A 19815-nucleotide genomic window follows, 5' to 3' on the forward strand; every position below is an offset into this window, starting at 1 on the left:
AGGGAAATGCTGAGAGAGCAGCAGAGTGATCTGAACTTAGAACTTAGTTATGGCTTTGGAGAGACGTGCAGTAAATTGTCATGTCAGGGTTTTCACCAAAGGCTTCAGTTGGCTGCTATCAAAACATGTTCTATACTCAGATATGGCAGCTCAAATTCTAGCCTAGAAAAGGATTTTCTAAATCTTTACGGATATTAAAACAGGAAGTGACTTGTTACATTTTTAGTTGCAGTTTGGAAACGTTGCTAGATGCTTTGGGTGGGGAAGGGGGGGTCCTCCCTTTTTTAATTTCAAAAAGCTTTCTACTAACCCTGAAATTAGACCTGTGAAGATTCCTTTACACGACTGAGGGCGATATTGTGAACTCATTGCTCTGTTAAATGGGTACAGTAATTAGTTTATAGAATCTGCAGCTTGCACGTCACAGGGTGTCCCACAAAGACCCTAAGCAATTGTGACCCCACCATACTTGAATTTTTTTCTCCTTTCGTTCCCTGCTTCCCATTTCCCCTCCTAAATATATTCAAGCACAATGGCAAAGCCGGTCATTGAAAATGTACAGCTAATGACTGATAGTGTCCAAAAGCGTTTCAGATTTGGTTCATGTGCTAGGACTATTTAATAACTTGTCCCTCACCACGTATAGTCATGAAGAGTCGGTGGGGGGAAAGGAGGGATTCTGTACGAGGCCGTCTGCTACAGGCTATCCATAAATAGGGTAAACAGATTGCTCTAGTCTCTCCTGGAAGCACTGTAATCTGTATGGGCCTTTCTGATCTGCCTACAGGGCAGACGGGAGCAATTTGCTTGAACTGGCCAAATTAATCTTTACATGTCTTGTCTTGGTTTATGTTGTAACTTATTAGTTCATATTGTAATTGGAGGGGAAATGTTCTCTGCATAGAGCTTCAGTTTCTGTGAACCAAGTAATGATTCCCTTGATTATGCTGGGAAGGGGGAAGTACAAAGGCAAAGATGTTCCCAATGTCTGTTCAGTCATTGAACCATTTGGCACAGATGTAAGATAAAATGAACAAATACAAGGCGTCTCCTTGGAGAATGCTGCATTTTGAACTGTACATGCAGATGAAGTCCTTGCTTTCAGTATTTGACCCTTTGTCATCTTTACCTCCTGCTCTCTGCTGGATTCATTATTATTGGCAGCTTTTCTGGCTACAAAGTGAATTAAAGTCAATAGAGTCTATCTTGTTTTAAATAGTCTGTATTTAAATGCTTCTCCGCTTACAGGGTCATAGAGACAGTGAAGAATGTGAAAGGATTCCATCCATATAGGTGATGGTCTCAAGCTGTTACAGTCTGTATTGCACACAATTCTGGACAGCAGGATAATACCTATCCACTGTAGAGGACTTTGGTCTAAACTAGTTGCATGTAGCCATACATTTGTTAGCCAAACAGTCTTTTTTCTTGCTATGATCAAGGTTTGTTCCCAGCTGGTGAAATATTCAGGCTGAGAGATGCCCCACTCATCCAAGTTTAATTGTATGCAGCCATTTCTCCAAGGTTGAACATACCAAAGCAGTGCAGGGCTGTGTGCAACGTGACGTGTGCTCAATCCTGGACACCTAGCTATTTTTAGTGTTGTTAGGAGTATTATTAGGGTGATTTTAAGGTCTATTCTGGAAGGCAAGGGTTACTGCAACCGTCTCGTAATGAAGCTAGTGTATCTCTCCCCCGTGCTGTTAGTTGTAGCCAAAGGGACTATTAAATGATGGCTCAGTGGCAAATCCCTGAGCAAAGATGGCATTTGATTTATTTGCATTTCCAGACAGCTGGGTTTTCTTGCCAGCTGCTCTGTCAGTATTTGTCAGTTCCTTTGCCTCCCCCACCAAACATTTTTTCATTGATTTTTTTAGTGGGTCCGAGAAACAGGCTCTCTTAAGATTTCACAAGAGCATTAATCCCTAAACTCTTACTCAGCTTTCCAGTGGAAGGGAAGCCCTTAATTATGCCAAAACCCAGATGCTGCAAGGTATTAAGAGAAGAGCTTTATGGGAACAGGACAGCTTTCTCTACTGCTGAGAGCTAAGCTGGGTGTTCCTAGACATTTTTACTTGGTATATTTAGCAATTAGGTCAAATATTTATTTGCAACCAGTCTAAGTCAAAAGCCTCTCATTTTGCAACAACACTTTTTTTCTTGTAAGTGTGCTTGGATACACTGTTACAAAAGGGAATAAATTTCCGTTTTAAAATTCATATTGTGATCTTTGGCTCTCAACCACCTCCAAAACAGCACCTTAAATCCCAGCTTAGTGTAAATACGATGGAGTGGAATCTGGCAAGATGCCTCAAGGGTCTAGGCGTACAAAGCTTTTTTTAATTTGAGGATCTTTCATCAGAGTTGTATTGCTTTTCTGGCTGTGTACAGTAATGAAGATGGAAGTGGGTGGGGTTGGTGGCATGTCGGAGACTGACAAATATACTGACCTGGAAGTTGTAGAGTTGCTTGGAGATGAATAGGAGATGCTTGCTGCACTTAGCCAGATGAATGCTTTAACATCCTATCCATCTTGTGACTACAGAATGTCTCGTGGGATAGGCTGAGGAAAAAATCTGGATAGAGCTGTTTTTAAATTAAATGATGTTGCTGCTTGTGGTCAGACGTGAAATGAAACATTGGAATTGCTTTGTGTGGCATGGTATAACTGTCCCAGTTTCTGAGCAGTCTGATCCTTGAACAGGTATCTCTCAAAATTTGCTTGTGGCCTGTCAGTACTTCGGTAATGATGAATTTTCCTTCTTGAGGCCCAGGCTCCTGGGGAAAGCTAGCAACGTCTGCATGCTTGGAGACAAAAGCAGAGCCAGAGCATAGCAGCACCCTTGCACTTGGATGCAGGGATGCCCTCTATACTTTTCTCTGTAGAGATGGGAAAACTCTTATTATGTGAGCCATATTATTTTAATGCTGTTGCTACTGTCCATCTAGCTAAATATATATACACACACACACACACACACACACACATTCTATGAATGTGAAAGCATCACTTCAAACTTATGCTTTGTTTAAGCAAGTTTAATTTATTCCCTTCCAGGGAAGGGAATAAATTCCTTGGCACTTCCATAAACTGATAAAGGGTTGTGAAGTCCTTCCAGATGTATTTCTGGGGGCACCAAGTTACATTTCTTTTGTTTGTGTGTTTTATCATCTTAGAGGAGGACTGATTTTTTTTCTGGAAGTTAAATCCATTGATACTAGCGTGTTTAAAAGAAACAATAAAATAACTTTTCTTTTGCATGTATGTCCCCCAGGGGAAAGCTGGGGACATGCTGCTACCATCCGTTTAATCTTGCACTGGGACAACAATCAGAGGTAAGTGAAAATTCAGGTCAGCATGCGGTATTTAGAAAGGGCTCCTGTTAGCTGAGATTCGGGTGCAAGTACACATGTACTGTGGAGTACATTAACTCTATATTAAAAGTGGGGCAGATACATGTCAAGCAGCCTTATACTTGTGTAAGTCATTCTACTCTGAGATAAAGATACCCCTCAAAAAGTGAAGAGTAACTGGGCACATCTACACATGCGATTAATGCTGCTAAATAAACTCTGGTGCCGGAGTTTATTGCTCCTGGGTGTGCTGTGTTTGCACATGTGCCTGGGACTGCAGCATGTTGAGCTGGGATGCAGCAGCCCTGGCTAGTAGGGGGCCCCAGGGGTCAGTCTGCCAGCCCAGGGCTGCTCCAACCCAGCTCAGCATGTGGAGGGGCTGGCTGGGGCACAAGGGCGCTTCATTGAGGGGCTAGCTAGCTGGCAGCCCCATATCCATTTGCTCTTGTGCCCCAGGCAAGCCTGTGAGCATCTACACGTGCATTGTGGCAGAGTAAATAACTCCACCATATGATACTACTTGTATCCTACAGTGGGAGTTAATTAGTTTGCTCTGTCCCAATAGCACTGAACATATAGACGGTGACATTTTACTGTGGAGCAAATTAGCTCCACATTAAACACCTTGTATAGATGTGCCCACTCCTTTAATTGTTTCTATCTCAAGAGTAGCTCATTATAAACTGTCTGCCTGCTACCTGGCTGCTACAGAACCAGGCTCTGTAATAACACCTTCTGCAGGTAGCTAGCTTGGGAGAGCTGGTCATGTGTCCACTCTTTATTACAGAATAAAATTCAGGGCAAATAGCTCTATAGTAACCATGTTAGATACCCATAACCTCTATTTCAAGTTGACTTCAGACTTGACTTTGATTCCATGTCTTGCCCTATACCTGGACAGGTAGGGCAAAACACTATGCTGTAGTTCAGCCCTTAGGTAAGCTGATCGTCTGGATCACAGACTCTTTCCTTCATTGTGGTCAGCATGTCACAGCCTCACAGCAGCTTTTCAGACACAAGGAATTTGGAGACTGTTGGATGACAAAAAGAAAACAAAAAAACCAGTACTTTTGGCTATCTTCACCCATGGGCCTCAGAGCTCAACAAATCAGTTTTACTCTCCCCACTTTGGAGGTAGGGGAAAAACAAACCTTTTTGTGTTTTAGTGAAACCGTAGGCAAGTGGCTAAGCACCTGATACAAAGACTGTAGAGGTCAATGAAGACTTTCCTCTTGTGTAGTGACTTGTGTGATGATAGAACCCAAATAATCTGACCCTTAGTCCCTTCTGTTGGACATTTCTGCTCCCTAATGCAGGACTTCCCTAACAAAAAATTGGACGGACCCCTAAAAACACTAAATGATGAGAGTGCCAAGCTTAGTAGAGGAGGTGGGGATGGAGGGAAGCAATCCCCCTTGAAACAGTTTTCTTTCTTCCTCCTTCTCTCACAGTGGGTCTGTGTAGGGGAACCTTCTAGGCTCCATGGAGCAAGGCTGAACAGTTTCAGCTTATTTGCTAAACATGACTTTGTTTTGGAGGCTCCCACTTTTTTTCCCTCCCTTGCTTCTCTGCTTTGTTCTTATCTGAGTGAGGCAGGCAGAGCATCTGTAGCAGGTTCCTTGCTTAGGAGTTATTTTAGAAAAGCTGTTACAAAGAGGAAAGTGGCATCAACATGTGGATTGTAGAAAAAAATAAGTTAATTTGTAAATGCACACAGCAAATAAAGTGAGGACCTTCTTCCTTCAGGACCATGCTGGAAAGGCTGAAGCGTAATTAGCAGAGAAAAAGCAAAAGGGGTAAATTTGCATAAAACAACATTCCTCCTTGACTTTGTGGAACAAGACCTGCAAAGCTAGAGTAGGTCTGAATGCAGTAGACTATTTTAGACAGAACGTTAAAGTCCAACAAGACAAAATATCCTGATTCTCCTGTATATATGAATGGCCTAACTACAACCAATGATCCATGCAGGTTTTGCTATATCACTGTTTATATAGGCTATTACTGAGGAGCTCATGTGACTGTTTGAGAGTCTGCCTGCCTTGTTCATTATGCTTTGGCTAAACATGATACCTACCTCTCTCTTTACCTTCCTCCAGTCCTGGAAATTTGTCAGTGCTTAATTACAATGGGCCTTGTTGCTGCGAGAACAAACCCGGTTGATTCAAAGGCACGCAGCAAAACTCCAGCCGAGCGCCTATAAAAGCATGGCTTCTGCTGCTTGAGATTGAGGCTATTCTGTAAAGTACAACACACCACTTAAATGTTCTAAGGAATTCCCTATGTAGCTCATATGAAGTAGCAATCTTCCTCGGGCTGTAATTACGTGCTCTCTAATAGAATGGCACCTCAGGGAGAAAAACACCCCTAAAATAATTAACAGGATCCTTGGCAGGGTATCTCAGTGCAGAAAGTGACAGATTGTTCAAGGCAGAACGTTTGCCCTGTCAGTTTCTCAGGGAAAGGTGTGAATATGGAGGTGTGTGCATGGAGCCTGGCAGCAGCCCTGGGGTGGTTGGGAGAGGGGGAAATTGTGATATTTAGCTGTTTTCTGGTTATTGATTTGTATTACAGTAGCACCTAGAGGCCCCCCATGTCAGGCACTATACAGACATGTCAGAGAGCCACTGCTTCAGAACTTAGCATTCAAATAGAGAAGACTGACAAATAGGTAGAAAAGATACAGGGGAGGTGATTTGCCCACGGATACCTCTCAGGTCAGTGGCAGGGCCAGAAATAGAGGGCAGGTCTCCTGTGCCCTAATCACTATATACCAAATACATCCCTAATCACTATACTACATTCACAGACCTGAGAAATATGAGGGCTGCCTCTCTAATTGCTCCTTCAGAGCTGTATTTTCTCTACTGGCTGGAAACCTGTAACCAGCACTCAAAGGATCAACAAAAAAATCTGTTGCTTAATGGACTAGAGCAGAGTTGTACTCCAAATGCCTTTTTGAAGTGAAGTATGTGATGATTATTTGAGTGGGAGGCAAGATCTGTGCTCCAAAGAGATTGCAGTCTAAACTGACAACGGGGAGAATAAGGCCAAGGGAAGGAGAAGAATGGGGACCTTGTATGTATCATAGTTTTCACAAGTTTGGGAGAAGTTAGTGCCCTGTGGGTAGGGTTGGAGTGATGTTATAACTGATGGTCCATGAGAATTCTTCTAGTTATTGTACATCACTGGGCAGACTTCTAAGGTGTAGCTGGATTTGAAAGCTGTTTAGACCCAGCAGCATCCGCTGAGCACAAGAAGGTCTTCTGAATGGTCTGGGAAGTCTGGGCACTTCACCTGGATGCTGTCCTATTTTGAAAATCTGTCCCTAGAGTTCACCTTATACTTGGGCAACATTTTTGTTTATGCTTCAAGAAAGGCATCTTTTAATCCATTACTCCATTACAAAGTGCAGAGTTAATCCCAACCATACTATGGGGAAATAAGAAAAAAAAATCATTTAATTGTAGATGTTAACATTACCCATTGACTGAACTGTGTAAGAATCTCACTGGTGACCTAGGCTATAACTGTGTCCTTTGGAAGCTTGGTAAATGTACTGTGCTAAAGGTTTAATAGTGTTAATGAGACCTGTTTTGTTTCATCAGGTTGGCAACGTTATACAAATCGCCGAGTCAGAAGGAGTCAACGGTACCATACTGCATTACCGTTAGTATTGAATTTGTGGGAGGACTTTGGAGGCGGGAGGAGAGATTTAGCCAGAAGAAGCGTTCACAGATGTGTTTTTAGCTCCAAGGAGGCCAGTTTGGTCTTCTGGAAAGTTGTGTTTGGAACCCAATAACAGAAATAGTTAGTCATACCAGTGTAAAATTACATATTAGGAACATAGGACTGGAAGAGACTTTTCTGCATCTTAAAACTAGTTAGGTTTTTTGACCTTAACTACTCTCTTCTTGGGACACTGTTCCAGAACCTCACTCCTTTGATTGTTAAAACTTTCCAGCCTAAATATATTCATAGTAACTCTATATCCATTTGCTCCTGTGTCAATGTTGTCCTTTAGCTTTTACTAATTCTGTCCTTTCTGATGCTTACTTCTGATCCCAGTGTCTTGATAAAATGCAGTTATCCTGCTTCTCAGCCTTTATTAGGTTAAACAAGTCAGCCTTCTTAGTTTCCTCCTGGTTCATTTTCCTGATCATATGATTAGCCCTTCACTGCTCTAGTTTAAATTCATCTTTCTTGACCGTGGATGACCAGAACTGTAAATGGTATTCTAGAAGAAGTCTCACCAGTCTCCTGTATAATGGCATTCAGGTTTCTCTCCATCTTCTGGAAATACTTTCTTTAATCTATCCCAAGGTCAGATTTACCATTTTCACAGCTTACTCACATGGGTGGCTCACAGTCTTCCTGTTCCTCTGTCGTTTTCAGCTTTTAGCAGAAATTTTTAGTTTCAGCCCCTATGTGAACACTGCAGTATTCCTTTTTGTGAAGATGGGTGCTGCACATTGTGGAGCACAAGTGATTTATGTGTCAATACTAGGCATTATTACCTAAGTTCTCTTTGGATAAAAGCCATTCTCAACTCATCGCTTCAAGTGTCACTTATGCAGTTACATGTAATAACTGTTTGCCATGTGTGCTCATGGAAACATGTTGCCATAGCATTTCTTGCGGATTTTATGCTGCCCATAATATCTGAGGTTTTCAGACTCCTGAACAGAAATCCAAGACTTTTGTTCAGGTCTTAATGTACAAACCTTGGTAGAAGAAGTGTGTACAATATACACTTTAGTCCTACAGAAGGTTCTAATTACTTTTTTCTTCCAGTTTGATTTTGTAACATTCCTCCATACAATCTCAAAATACAGGTTTGAATACACTCTAATCAGAGATTAGTTGCAGTTTTAAATTACCCAAGTGTTGAGCCTTAGTCCTGTTTCAATGCAAATACAGAATACGCAGTTATTTCTTCCATGAAAATCAGATTTGACAGTAGCTGTCCAATGTGACCATTCCTTATTATCGCCTTAGTAGTCAGACTGGCACTTGTAAATATCCATTCAGTGCTGCAAAATATGATCCAACATATCTTTACCCAGGAATAAAAAATCTGGTCTTGGGTCCAGATCTTCAGAAGTTCTTATGTATGTATGCCCACTGATTTCTAGAGGAGTTAGAAACCTAAATATCTTTGAGGATCTGTCTCTTCCATGTTTTACATGGGATTTAGTAACCAAGACTCTTTGCTCTTTTGACAGGACTCCCCTTTGGCACACTGGCAAGTCAGTTTACATCTCTACCTCTGTAGTTTTCTTACCTGTGAAATGGGGATAAAATGACTTAACTGGCTTACAGAGGTTTTGTGGATTCATTACATAATATTTAACATGTAAAGCACAGTAAGTGCTAAATACTGTGAATTTCAGTGTAATGGATAAATAGATTATAATGTTCCCCCAACCTTCCCAGTTTTTATCAACTGGTAGTTCAACAGTGGGAGATGGCAATACAAAACTTGTCATTTTTTGCAGCCAGTTTAAATTCTGTAAACATAGAAGCCGTATGCATCTGAGACCTGAGCAACATTCAACTGATTTATAATACCTCTCTGTTGATTTTTTTTTTTATATACTTTGCTATAGAACAGGGATGGATTAAAGAGTGATCACTTCGGTGATCACTGGCCATTCTGATTTTTGAGTGTCCAAGCAACCTTTTGAAGGCTGAGTCCCTTTTGCCCGTTAATGGGGACTGAAAAGTATGAGGTCAAAAGACAGTGAAGCAAAAAATCCATATGGAACTGCATACTTTTATCTCAATACTGCTTACACAACTACCAGAATTCCTAGCGTGTTGGATTAAGTGGATTCTTGGCTGCAGATCCACTTTTGTGCCAAAGGGAAATGGCAGAGATCAGATGCAAGCAGCAGTGAAATAGTAAATTTTAAGATTCCCCATTATACAATTTAGAATAATACTTGAGCTGCTTAAAATAGCAGAAGGGCTGTATAAGTTCTGTCCTTGTGGCATCTCTTGCTGTTTGTTCCTTTTTTTAAAAACTCAAAATAGTAGACCACATGAGGTGAGACTTTTAGAAATAGATTAGAAATACAGCAATTGGAGATCAGTCAAAGCATGTTTACCGGTTTCATTTCATCTTGGATTGGTCTTGCACATAGGATTTACTGGCATCTCACGGAGTCACACACTTGATAGTAATTCCTGCTTTTTCACACTGCATCAACTGGAAATGTCAGCTCTTCTGAAATACTGTCACACCCCCCCGCCCAGTCTCTGCTTGAGCATTCAGGGTCCCCACAAGGAGTTTTTCTTCTGATTAGCCCCTTTCTCTTTTTGAGGCCCTTGCATTGTAGCTACAGTCCTTCCATGAGATTCCTTTTGTGAACTGTCAACACAGCTCCTTCATTCTCCAGAGAGGTCAATATGAGATGCTCCCAGCACAACATGAGTAGTTAGGAGGTACAAAGACAGAACAAAAGTGAGGGCCGTCACTTCACAAGGCATAAGATTCCATTTTTCCAGATGCCTGCATCGTAATTATACCTTGATAGGTACAAACTTAACAAAAACAAATTCTGAACCATGAGCAGATGCCATGGTGCTGATACCAAACAATTGCATCCTTTTCAGCTCTCTACTTTGTGCCTGTGTCTAGCTTAGGTCACTTCTGCATTTGACCCACGCTTGTTCTTTAGCAGATTGAGGTACCTCCTAGCATGCTCCATGAACCACTATTGTTGGCCAGGAGTGCTCTTGCTTCTACAGTGACAATCTGAAAAATCTCATGAACTAGATTCAGACCCACCCTTTGCTAACTGTACAGCATCCCATTGCAGTGATCAAATAAAACTAAACAAACAGTTTTGCCCCAAGTTTTAAACATTCTCTTGTTAGCATTCAAATGCAACTCTCACTCTGCAGCCTGCAGTTTTTGCCCCTCGCTTCTTGCTTAAGTGAGGGCTGGAGGATTTGGCCTTTAATTTGTTGAAATAGGCAGCATAAATTAATTTAGAGAAGCAGTGTGCTCCATAGCCATAGGGCCTATTAGTAACAAAATGAAAATGCTGGCCTGATTGGGGATGGGAAAATATCTTTAAAAATAAAATGAGGAGCGAGAGCTTATTAGCTAGCCTGTGCAAGGAAGAGCTTCCTTTAGAATTCTGAGCGCAGCCTGAATTAGAAACATTTTAAGCCATGTCTCTAAAATAAATTGCAAGAGCAGACCTGATTCTGATCCATTTGTACCTGTTTATACCAGGGTAAGTGAGATCACAATTGGACCTCCACCAGTTTTTGTTTGTTTTTTTTGCAGCCTCATGGCTTTCGGGATGTGCAGCCTCCACCTCCAAGCCAAACCCCTGAAGGATCTGAAATGAACCCTCGCAAACGGCCACGGATAGAAGAGGACAAACAGTAGCACTTCAGAAGTTAAACTTCGCTAAAAATGTTATGTATGGAAATGTTTATACTGCAAACTTGGGACCAACCCCCAGGCACCCAAGAGACTAGTTTTTAACCAAAATTGTTGCTTCACAAATTATTCTCATATTAAAGCCAGAACATCCATGCTTGCTCAGATGTTTAGTTTTAATGTGCCATTGGCTTTTTTTAATAAAAATTGAAAATGTTTTCTACAAAAGGGGGGTTTTTATTTGGGTAGTGAATGTTATAACACCAGTCCTACTCTGAGCACAAAAGAACCTCCTACTCCCTCAGGGAAACAATGGCATCTACTATGGGATATCTAATGACAGGTCATGATTTTCCCTTTTTCTGTGTGCGCTGAATTTCCAAAGGGCTCGATGTAGCAGTTTGCTTACATGCTTCAAGCCAGGGACGAATTCAGTGAGACTTATGCTTGTGTTTAGAAAGTTAAGCATATGTTTATGTGCTTTGCTGAATCAGGTCTTTGGCCATTAGGCAGTGGGGAGTCCTGGACCAAAGAACTGGAGCACTGTAATCAACATCCCATTTATCTGTTACTGGCCACTGCAGAGACAGGACACTGGACTAGATTGATATAAGATCTAGTCCAGTCTGGCAATGTCTACAATCTCTCTTGGTGAATAGGAACCCTTCTTTGTCACACATCTCAACTATGTGGCTAGACAACCTTCAGCTTCCATGCTGCCCTTTTTCAAATACAGAATTTAGTATGGAAATTCTAATTACAATATCAGGGCCTGTTTTGTTTGTGGTGCTAATTTAATTTAGAAGAGAGATGGGTTTCTCAGAAGCCAGGAATATATTAGCAGCTCTAAAATATAAACCAAATGAAAGAAACAGCTCTGCCTACTGAGAATAACCAGCAAGGATCTGTTCTCTTTCACAGAAAACAAACCTGTAGTAAGATTATAATGCAAGGGAAGAATATCTCATTTTCAAAATTCAAAATATTAATTATTGCCAGTCTTTTGAGTATCAATAGTCATAGTATCTGGGTACATTTTAGGAGGTTTATATACAAGAGCAAATATTTCCCTCAACAAAGGCCACTGTATGTCTTTTACACACACACACACACACACACACACACACACACACACACACACACTCCCTTTGCAGCACAGAAATTGATATCAGTATAGCTGGGAAAACCTAGCCAGCAGACTAATGTGGGAGTCAGCATCTCTAATTTTTAATTTGGTAATTCACACTAAAATTGACTTTGCCTTGAAACAAAATTCAGTGTGGAATATGAGTCATAAAACCTCTCTATTTAAAATGCCAAAAAAAGAGTGGCAGTGATTTTTGGATCATTATAGTGTTTAGATATAATTTGCATAATAAAATATTCCAGGGGAAAAAAATTCAATTGCCATTCTGAGAATTGGGCTTTGTCGAAATTTAAAATCCATGAGTCAGGGAGAGCTTTCCAGCAGGAGTGACACAGGAAGAAAGACGGCGGCGCTTGTGACTCAGACAAACATTTCAATGCAGGAGACACAGGCAAACAAAAGGATTCTACTGCATGTGATGTCAGCAAGCAAATGCTTCATTTGGGAATAATAGCTTCCTACGTATTGCAGTGCCAGAGGAGGGGGGGAGGTCTGATACAGAATGCATGCCTGCATAGCTATATAGAAAACTGCCCTGATAAGGGGATCACAATCACATTTTAAAAAACACTAGCAGTGGCTAGTGATGCATGTACTGATGGTAGCTACACCCTGTTGTTATATTTATGGAAAACATCTATTTCAGTCTAATTAATTGACCTTTCTCTACTTTTAAAATATGCAATACTTTCTTCCTCCATCTTCACAGAAAATATTGAAAGACCTGTCTGTCCTCCTTTTTTAATATGAGTATCAGCTGGCCACACATTTTTATTACAGTACTACAGTGCTATACAGTACAGTAGAGGTCCCAGCTGAGTCCACAATCCTGTTTTATTATAGGACAGACTGTTTTGTTTGAGTAATATATTCTATATTCTAGACGTCATTGTCAAAATAAAATGATAATATAGTTATGGGCTAAGAGTGGAAATCCGAAACCCCTCAAGGCTGTACAAGGGGTTGCCTATACTGGAAATTTTTGCAGGTTTCTGAATAAGTCATACTGGTGCAATACAATTTTTACACCAGAGCATCATGTGCATTGTAGGGGATTGTGGTGCTGCAATTACATTGTTAGAGCTACTCCATAGCAAAATTCCCCAGGGGAGCCCAGCCCTTGAGAAAAGAATCTGACGGTTGAAACAATGCTCCGTTGGCCAGACTGTATTTTTATCTGTGCCAGAAACACTGCAGGAGACAGTGGAGCACCTCCAGATAACACTTATTTAAGAGAAGATTTTGGCCCCTTGTCTCAGCAGTTAATTACCCTGTGTGAGGTGTTTTCTTCTGTGTGTGAATGTGGCTAGAACTCCCTTTTGTATCTCATATATTATTTCAAAGCATCCCTGTGCTAAACAAAATGGCTTAAAAGGCAATTTTACAACTGCATAAACTAAGAAACTATCCAAGTTCACAGCATTGATTCAAAAGTAAAATCTCATCTTGTTTGGTTTGTTGTTAAGATGCTGTTTGTCTCAAATACGGAAACTTTAAAGATCATGCATAGTTTACTATTATTCAATTTGGTACTTACACATAACACTTACTTATGGTGTGAGGAGTGATTATGTCACTACAACAAGGCTCCAGTCTCTACCACGGGACTTAGCAATAAAATCAGTGGCTGTGATGCGCCTCTCCCAGCACCAGAATGCTGCTTTGAAATTCTTTACTTTGGGAAGAGAAAATTAACATTTTATTTGCTCTTGACTCTACGAGGTCTCTGCTTTGAAAACAACTTTCTCCATTAGAAAGCACTAGGAAACCAATTATCTTCCAAGGAGAATCAATGTAAGAAGCATGGGGAGGAAACATGCTTTGATGACTGGTGTGGATATGTGGTCAGGCTTCAAGTTACGGGACCAAACCTGCTCCCATAGAAGTCTATGTCAAAACTCCTGTTGACGGCAGAGGAGAAAAGATCAGCTCTTTTATTTGGAGGGCAATGCTGGGAACAAAGAAACACATCAGCTCTCCTACTGGATTCCAAATACTGTTGCGTTGGTAGTGATCAGCCGCCAGCTATGGTGGGAAAGATTTGTATAAATGTCCCCAGCCAAGGGAACAAGCATCTTTGTTTCTGTGTTATAACGCCGAAAAGCAAATAAGGGGCAAGTTTGGTACCCTAAAGCCTGTGAAAGACATTGGAAGCTCACATCTATGTCAGATGAAACTACTTAGGAACACTTGTGAATATTGCTTAGTTGATTACCATGCTAAATTTTGCAAATGTAAATAGTAACAGAAAATGTGCTTTTTTTTAGGACTAGATTTGGAATGAAAGCTAGATGCAGGAGGGAGGATCTGAAATACTTTGTTCTAGGAAGCATAGAGGTAATTCAACATCATCTATTGACATGAGTTCTTAAGAGTTGCCTTGGAGTCTTAGAAAGGAACAACTTTCCAGACACAGATGCATAGGAATGTCCTAAGATAATATTTATTGTGGTATGATGACATTAAAAGCAGTGGTGACTGAAGGTATCATGCCAAAAGACTTGAAATTCTGGACTCAGTTTTCAAATAAATTTCTCAGCTGGAAAAAGTAGTAATTGCAGTTGATCAGAGACTGAACCCAGAAAGTGAACTGGAGCTTGAAATAACTTGTAAACAAGGGTCTTCTCATTGTATTTAGTTAATTCAGTTGCCGTCCTTGTTCTCAGCCAATTAAGTCAGTTCAGTTATGTAGAGGAGTGATTGTCTCACTGAGTTTTGAGAGGCATAACAAGAATTAGGAATATTTGCCTTGCTTATGGAAAACATTTACTATATTTGTGTATTTTTGTGAAGTAAGTTTTTTTATGCGTTCATCTCATGTTAGTAAGATATGTAAACTCAGTACTGTATAAAGAGTTTGAATGCTATACAACAGTATATTAGAAATATATGCAATGCTGTTATTGACTTAAGCTGGTCAAATTCAATAACAGAGCTCCCTATTAAGATGAGAATCGCATCTTCTATGTGCAAAATGCTTGGTGATACTTGCTTTGACACTGGCTCCATTTGACCACAAACACACAAATTTAGCTTCCAGAATGCCCTGTTGTTTGTTGCAGAGGCCTCTGCTTTTAAACGGATCACTTCAGAAAGACAATCTGTCTAGTCCTGTGATGTTCATCAGAATAGTATAAAAATATATCACATAGGTATATTAAAGCACCTCCAAATACTCCCTGATGTTCTCAAATATTTGCTACATGCCAATGTGCTAGAATTTTTCTTTCACAGTTAAAAAGAAGTACTTCTTCGTGCACTTCCATACAATTCAGGTCACCTCCCCAAGGCCTGCTCAAATCCTGCTACACTATACTGCACTTGTACTTCTGCTTTTTATTCAAGACAGACATTAGCGTTTTGACCACCAGGTCAGGATGTGGATAATGTTAAAAAAGGCTTTTTTCATTACCTCTGACATGTAATTACATCCTTGTCATCTGGAGTTTCCTACTTTAACCATTTGGCTACAAATTTGTTGATAAATATGCCACACACCTCATTAACTCTTTAAGTAGGGATGATAAGTATCAGAGTGTAAATGTCAGTTTTACTAACATAGTTTTCCATATATGCCATTATAAACCTAATTTGTTATGTAAAGGGTCTCTGAAGGTTGGATATTAAAAGAAGGCTTTTTTAAAGGTACACATTAAAGGTGACCTGGAAAGAAATAAAATCATGTTTGTGCCCTTTTTCTGCTCCTATGTGATGAGTGAAGAAAGCTTGAAAGGTGGAGGGTTGATTTCTTGTTTTTAGAGGGTGGAGAGAGATAACTTACTTTCAAACACGATGTCTTGCCTACGGTGTGTGTTGAGCAAGACACCACAGGCCACTGAGCTACTGGTAGGACTTTAATAGCACACATGCCAGGGATGAATCTTGAGCCATGTACAGGAGTAAGGAACATACAGTCAGACTGTTTAACATTTCTTGGGGCAGATTCTGGTCCCTTTGTGCTACTCTGGAAGAACAAAGGAGGCAGATCTGCTCTGTTGAGAATTTCCCTGGCACAAGGGGAACTCTCAGCACACCAGCTTCTGGGCTACCAGCATCCCACTCCCAACCACAGAGAGAGGAGATCATACAATGCTCTCATTATCCCTACTAGGCATACAGTCCTCAAGCAACTTCATCCCAGGCTGCCCAAACCTACACTGAGACTAAGACCAACAGGAGAGTGAAGCCTTTAATGGACTGCCGTTATGCTGAATCTTGATGCAGCAAAGAATTTGGTTGTTAGTTTATAAGTTTGGTCACATCAGCTTAAGATACCAGACAAGCTCTTGACAAACTTTTTTGGGGGAAAAAATGTCTTTGTGAAAGTTTTGATACCAACCCCTCTACTTAGAAGCTGAGAAAGCTCTTCCTCTTATTCACCAGTAAAATCAGGAAAGAAAAAACTTGATACTTTTATTGCTCAGGCTAAAATAAAGCAACCCCCCCTCCCCACACACACACTTTTTTGGCAACTAAATCATCCTAATCTTTTCCTATACACCATACAAAAGCCTATAAAGGATACAAGCATCTTTGTTTTTTGCAGGACACCTTGAAAACTCATCTTGTACCTGACAACATGCTGAACACTTAAGTTTTTCAGCTCCAAACTGTTATTGTTTTCAGCTAACCTTGTGGTACAGGAACAATCCATTCTAAAATTTAACTCACAGGGAGCGTGTCTACACATTCATTAACGTGCAGTAGTTATGGTGCATTTAGTTTAGTACTTGCTTAATGAAGTACTGAAAACATATCATGTCAGAGTCAAATGTGCCACCCACAGATCACGCCTTTACAAGAGAGAGAACTGTAGTTAGATTGTCCTTTCTGGACAAAAGTAAGGTGATGGTGTTGCTACTTTGTGTAGCAATTGCCCACTCTTCTGTCTTATCATCATGAATAAAGGGCAGGCTTTTGGCTGCCTAACTTGGCCACATCACCCACGATTACCATATGTTCCATATTGGAGGTTAATAAGAATTGTTTTCATCTTCCCTTCCAGAAACAAATGTCACATGGCTTAGATCCATAACCTCTTCATTTAATAACAGAGCAAAAAGAAAAAGCTAACTTGACCTGTAGTATCAAAATTTGACTATGTATCCTGAGTACAAAGTTGTACTCTATTTAATTTTAATTAGTGTTCTTTTGCAATTAGACAAATGATGAAAAACACATGGGGACTGCCAAGGTGAATCAAGAGCATCTAGTAACTGTAACATAATAATATGAACGAGAACAGGTTATCATTCTCAGATATTTTCCATATGCTGTTAAACTGGACTAAGAAATGCATTTTTTGAGAGAGTCCAAATTAAAACGAAGGGAGGGAGCATGCACTGTTTGATTTTTTTCTTCTTGGAAAGCCTTGATTGCTTATTATTACTCTGAATAGCTACATATTATTATGTAATATGACGATGATCAGCCAGCTGGTCTGAGTGTGGTGATAAGGTTTAGAACAGAATTTATATTGTATGCAATACATGCAGATTGGCTGAGCAACAGCACATCGAAAACCCCAGTCTCCCATGACTTACTAGTGATCAGGAACGTACTTTCCAACTCATTTTTGGATACTTACAATGTGCCTGAATTCTCTTGAGGCCTGTGACTCAGTCACCGATGATGCAGTACCCACAAACTTTGGGAGAAAAAAAAGGAAAAAGGAAAAAAATGAAATCATCAACTGTAGCTGTAAACTGTCACCATACCACAAAAAGCCATTATTACTTTACTTTTCAAACTTATCTGACAGTTTTAGAAAAATACATGATATGTTAGAAAGACTGCAAGATGCACACTGAATAAAATGAGAACATATAATTTCCATGTCACAGGACCATAGGAAAGTAGGGCTGGAAGGGTCCTCTAATCCAGCCCCTTGCTCAAGGCACATATTTGCTATGTGCGTAGATAATTTTTTATGGGTTTTTGGTTGTAGCCGTGTTGGTCTAAGGACACAGACAGGCAAGGTTCTTTGGGTAGATGTGATATCTTTTATTAGACCAAAAACCTAGGCAATTTTGATATCACTTTAACAATTTTCAGCTATGAAAGATGAAAAACAACTGTAATAACCTTTTTTTTTATGCTTGTGGCTTTCACATATTCACAAGTTTGCTACATAATCAGTTAATGCAATTGCCAGAAATACTCTCAAACTGCTTTGGAACTGAAGTCATAATCACTAGAAGACAGATTGACTGTGGTGCCTGACGTGCAACGGCAAATACTGTGGTCCTGGTAACAACAGGTTCCCACAAGCTACCACCCTGGTTACAGTTAACAAAAAATTAATAATTTGTTTTTGCATACAATGCCTGTAGAATGGCTATTCTTCAAGATACATTTGACACTGGGGATCTCACTCCTTTCCCTTGTGCTGGGGTTATTTTTAATCTCCCTGACAATTATACCTGCTCATTGTGGATATTTATGGACCCATGCCTCCGAAAATAGCCTTTCAGTTGCAAGGAACAAAACAAATGAACGTGCTTTTGGCAAACGGGAGAGATTTATTTGACAGCAGCCACTGATCAGCTGCCGTTTGTGTCCTGCTGACTGGAGGTAAGTCTGAAGAAGTTGTGCTCCATGTGCTACTGCCCCACCTGGCACCCCTCTTGGCCAGACCCTCTTGTGCAGAGGCTGAACTCATATACATGATTTAAATCTTGAAAGAGGCAAGGATTGGGAGTGGGAATCTTTTCTTGGCTTGACTGTGCTGGTTTCACTGAAGCACAGACTGGATGAAGACGGCTTCGCCTTCCAATGCTTGCCTACATCTATCCCAATCAGGCGGCTGGGCCAAGACCCAGCGCAATCCTTGCCTCGAGTATGATTCCCAGAACACCACAGCTCTGCCATGACTCCAAATCCCACTAAATCTTCCCAAAAATGCCTAGCCTCCTGCCATTCTCCAACTATTCTCCAACCATTTGGGTTGGTCTAATAAAAGATATCAAATTCACCCAAGGAACCTTGTTAGCTTCCTGCCATGTATTTGGTAGCCGTGTTGGTCTGAGACAAAAAGTAATGCAAAAATCTAGAGCTCTTGGTTCAGAGATGATCCCGTTTATTAGACCAACTAAGAAATCGCAAAAAAATGGGTGTAATAAACGGGATCATCTCTGAACCAACAGTTGTAGAGTTCTGCATTTCTTTTTGCCTCAGACCAACATGAACGCCTCGTGCCTCCTGAGGCTGGGCGGGGGCATGGCGACCACCTGCTGCCGATGGCGTGGCGGTGGCAAGCGCGGACCACGTGCAGGCGGCTGCGGCAGTGGCAAGGGGGGTGGCGAACGCCGAGCAGCGACCACCCGCAGATGCCACAGGCAGCTTCGGCAGCAGGCGGGGGTGAGTGGCAATGGCCTCCAGATGCCACTGGCAGCGTTGGCGATGGCCAATATTTTAATTTTTTTTCAATTTCTGTTGGTCTAATAAAAGGCTTCATGAACGCCGCGTGCCCCTGGAGGCTGGGGGGTACGGCAACTGCCTGCAGGCGGTGGCAAGGGGCTCGCGCAGGTGTCCTAGAGATGGCATAGCCACTAGGGCTGGAAGATGGTCGAGTCCAGCACCCGGCCCCCAGGTGCAGGAAGCCAGCTAGAGGGTCAAAGGATCCCAAGCAAGACAAGTGTCCACACGTTTCTTAAAAGAGCCCAGAGTCGGTGCTTACACCACCTCCGCAGGAGTCTGTTCCAGGCAGGCTATTTCCTGACGTCCAGCCTACAACGGTCTTGGAGGAGTTTATGTATGGCCGCTGCTCCTTGGTCATCCCTCGGGGCGCTCTGGCGGACGCCCCTGCGGTGTTTATGGGCAGCCACCAGGTCCCCCTTGAGCCCTGCTGAAGAGTGCCGTGTCCTTCGGTGCCGGCGCCCCTCAACGAGTGTCCGTTGGGACCGTTGGGCGGGCG

The 19815-nt window shown here is 41.3% G+C and overlaps 1 protein-coding gene across 1 annotated transcript in view; it reads left to right on the forward strand.

Moving 5' to 3' along the window:
* RAD51C (RAD51 paralog C) overlaps positions 1-13425 on the forward strand; it is a 20932-nt gene extending 7507 nt beyond the window's left edge. Inside the window, exons 6-8 of the mRNA XM_025209913.1 lie at positions 3276-3336; positions 6963-7005; positions 10655-13425. Coding sequence (XP_025065698.1) covers positions 3276-3336; positions 6963-7005; positions 10655-10759 — 209 coding nt within the window. The 3' untranslated portion in view covers positions 10760-13425. The remainder of the gene's footprint in view (positions 1-3275; positions 3337-6962; positions 7006-10654) is intronic.
* Positions 13426-19815: the final 6390 nt, after the last annotated feature.

The sequence above is a fragment of the Alligator sinensis genome, unplaced genomic scaffold (assembly GCF_000455745.1).
Source record: "Alligator sinensis unplaced genomic scaffold, ASM45574v1 scaffold118_1, whole genome shotgun sequence".
Lineage (NCBI taxonomy): Eukaryota > Metazoa > Chordata > Crocodylia > Alligatoridae > Alligator > Alligator sinensis.